This window comes from Merops nubicus, unplaced genomic scaffold (assembly GCF_000691845.1).
Source record: "Merops nubicus isolate BGI_N331 unplaced genomic scaffold, ASM69184v1 scaffold29547, whole genome shotgun sequence".
In the NCBI taxonomy this organism is placed as follows: Eukaryota; Metazoa; Chordata; class Aves; order Coraciiformes; family Meropidae; genus Merops; species Merops nubicus.
The window spans coordinates 2,796-4,981 of NW_008621443.1; the positions used below are offsets into that span (position 1 = coordinate 2,796).

General features: G+C 64.1%; 1 protein-coding gene across 1 annotated transcript in view; it reads right to left on the reverse strand.

The window, feature by feature from the left end:
- Positions 1-52: 52 nt before the first annotated feature.
- The window catches only part of LOC103776963 (alpha/beta hydrolase domain-containing protein 17A), a gene marked incomplete at its 5' end in the record, with an annotated part of 4,755 nt that continues 2,621 nt past the window's right edge, over positions 53-2,186 (reverse strand). The window contains 3 exons of the mRNA XM_008944492.1: positions 53-278; positions 1,095-1,274; positions 1,959-2,156. Of these exons, the coding sequence (XP_008942740.1) occupies positions 53-278; positions 1,095-1,274; positions 1,959-2,156 (604 nt within the window). The remainder of the gene's footprint in view (positions 279-1,094; positions 1,275-1,958; positions 2,157-2,186) is intronic.

Consider the following 2,186-nt stretch of genomic DNA (forward strand, 5'->3'; position numbering starts at 1 on the left):
CGACTGGGAGGGCCAGCGAGTGGCCCCCCCCCCCTCCAGCCCGTCCCCTCGCCTAGTTGCGTTGGCTGGGCAGCTCCTGGGAGATGAATTTCCGAAGGCGCTCGAGGTACTGGCTGTAGAGTTCAATGTCATTGTGCCCGGCCCCGTCCACCCACAGGGGCTCCACGGCCTTGGGGCAGCGTTCAAACAGGGCCAGCCCGTGGGAGAAGTCGATGACTTCGTCCTCCGTGCCGTGGATGATGAGGACGGGTGAGGTGATTTTGGAGATCTTCTCGATGCTGCCGAGAAGAGAGGAGAGAGAGAGGGGGGGGTTAGGACAAGGATCAAGGCAGGCCCGTTCCTCCTGCCCCCCCCCGAACATCCCCTCGGGGAGAGGGATCTGGAAATGCTCTTTGATCACAGCAGAGCGTGGGGATGTGGAGCTTCTGCCAAGGATGAGCTCAGAGACAAGACAAGGACCAGAGAACAGGGACAACGGCCCCGTGGGACCTGGGCAGGGCCAAGGGAGAGCACTGCAGGACAGCCTGAGTGCAGGGACTGGGCTCCCCGTGCCAGGATCAGCCACGCCAGGCTCCCAGGAGCAAACACGGGGCCCTTCTCAGCCCAGCCCCAAGGCCACAGGAGGCCACGGGGACACAGAGCACGGGCTGGTGGCTCCCAGCTCAGGGACTGTCCCTCAGGCCCCACTGGCCTGGAGAAGACAAGGGAGAGCTGAAGTGAGAGCTCGTCCCACCTCAGCATTGCCTTCCCATGTCCCTGCCCTCTGCAGAGGGAGGAAATACCCCCAAAAACTACCCTTGGGGGAGAGAGAAGAGTCCCAGGGACCCCCGTGGCTTGTGAGACCTGTGGCACAGACCCAAAGCTGGGGGCAGAGACACTGGGCCAGGAGGTGATGGCACCAGGGGATGTGGGGTGCATGCAGGGGTGACCCCAGGAGGGCTACAATCCCCTGGAGGGGGCTAGAAAACGGGGCAAGAAGATGCTGATGGGCTTGTTTGAGCCTATCATGGGAAACATCCACAGTTGTGACCAGGGCTGGCAGCCAGGGCAGCCCCTCCAGAGCTGAGCCCATCCCTTCTCCTCAGGCCACTCACTTGGGGAAGGCATCGAACCAGTAGGTCTTCTTGGTCTCGGGGAAGGCGACTCTCATGCCAGAGGTGAGGGGGGAGTGGAGCACAATGGCAGCACACTCGTAGCGGGAGGCCAGGTCCACCGTGGGCACCGTGCCGATGCTCTGCCCGTACAAAATGATGTTCTCTGGGCTGATCCCATACCTGGGAGAGGAGGAGAGGAGGGGGCAGGTCAGCACCCAAGCGCCAAAGTCACCTTGCCAGGAGATAGAGCCCAGGGGGTCACCCCACCCCGGCCACAGCACCCTGCAAGGGCTGGTGTGGGGGGAATGGGGCTCTGACCCCGCTGCCTCCCCCAGCTCCTCATGACTGGGCCCAAAGCTGCTGCCCTGCACCCCCAGCTCAGGCAGGAGTCTGGGGGGGTGTCAAGGCTCATCCTTGCCAGGAACGGGGTTACAGGAGGGCTCCAGACCCCAAATCACAGACCCCAGTTCCTTAGGGGGGGGGCTGCACCTCAAGCCGGGCTGGGGAACTGGGGCTCAGCAAGGCCAGGGGGGAGCCTGGGAACAGCAGGATGGGGAGCACAGCTTGTGGCAGCACCCCCAAGCGAGGTCACACCCCCCAACTTTGTGCCAGCACCTCTAAGCGAGGTCACACCCCCCGAGCTTGTGCCAGCACCCCAAGCAAGGTCATACCCCCAGTGTCCCCATCGCTGCGGGTCACCCAGGCCGCTCACCCCGGCAGCTGCTTTCCGGCCACCCCTTCCCGTCAGGAGCAGCCCAGGTTCCCTCTCCAGCAGATTTCCTGTTTTCCAGGCTGCCGGATCGAGGGGTTTTCCCGGATGTCCTCCCTTCCCTTCCTTTCCCTTCCCTCCCCTCCCCTCCCTGCCCCCGCGTCCGCAGCGCCTGCCAGGCGGCGTCGATGTCCGAGTAGAGGTTCCTCTCCGAGGGCTTGCCCGAGCTCACGCCGTAGCCCGAGTAGTCGTAGGAGAAGATGTTGCAGTTGATGCGGGTGCCCAGCCCGATGTAGAAGCTGCTCATCTGGCCCAGGTCCACGGCGTTGCCGTGGGAGAAGAGCACCGTGTACCTGTGGCAGCGGGGAGATGGGCACGGCGGG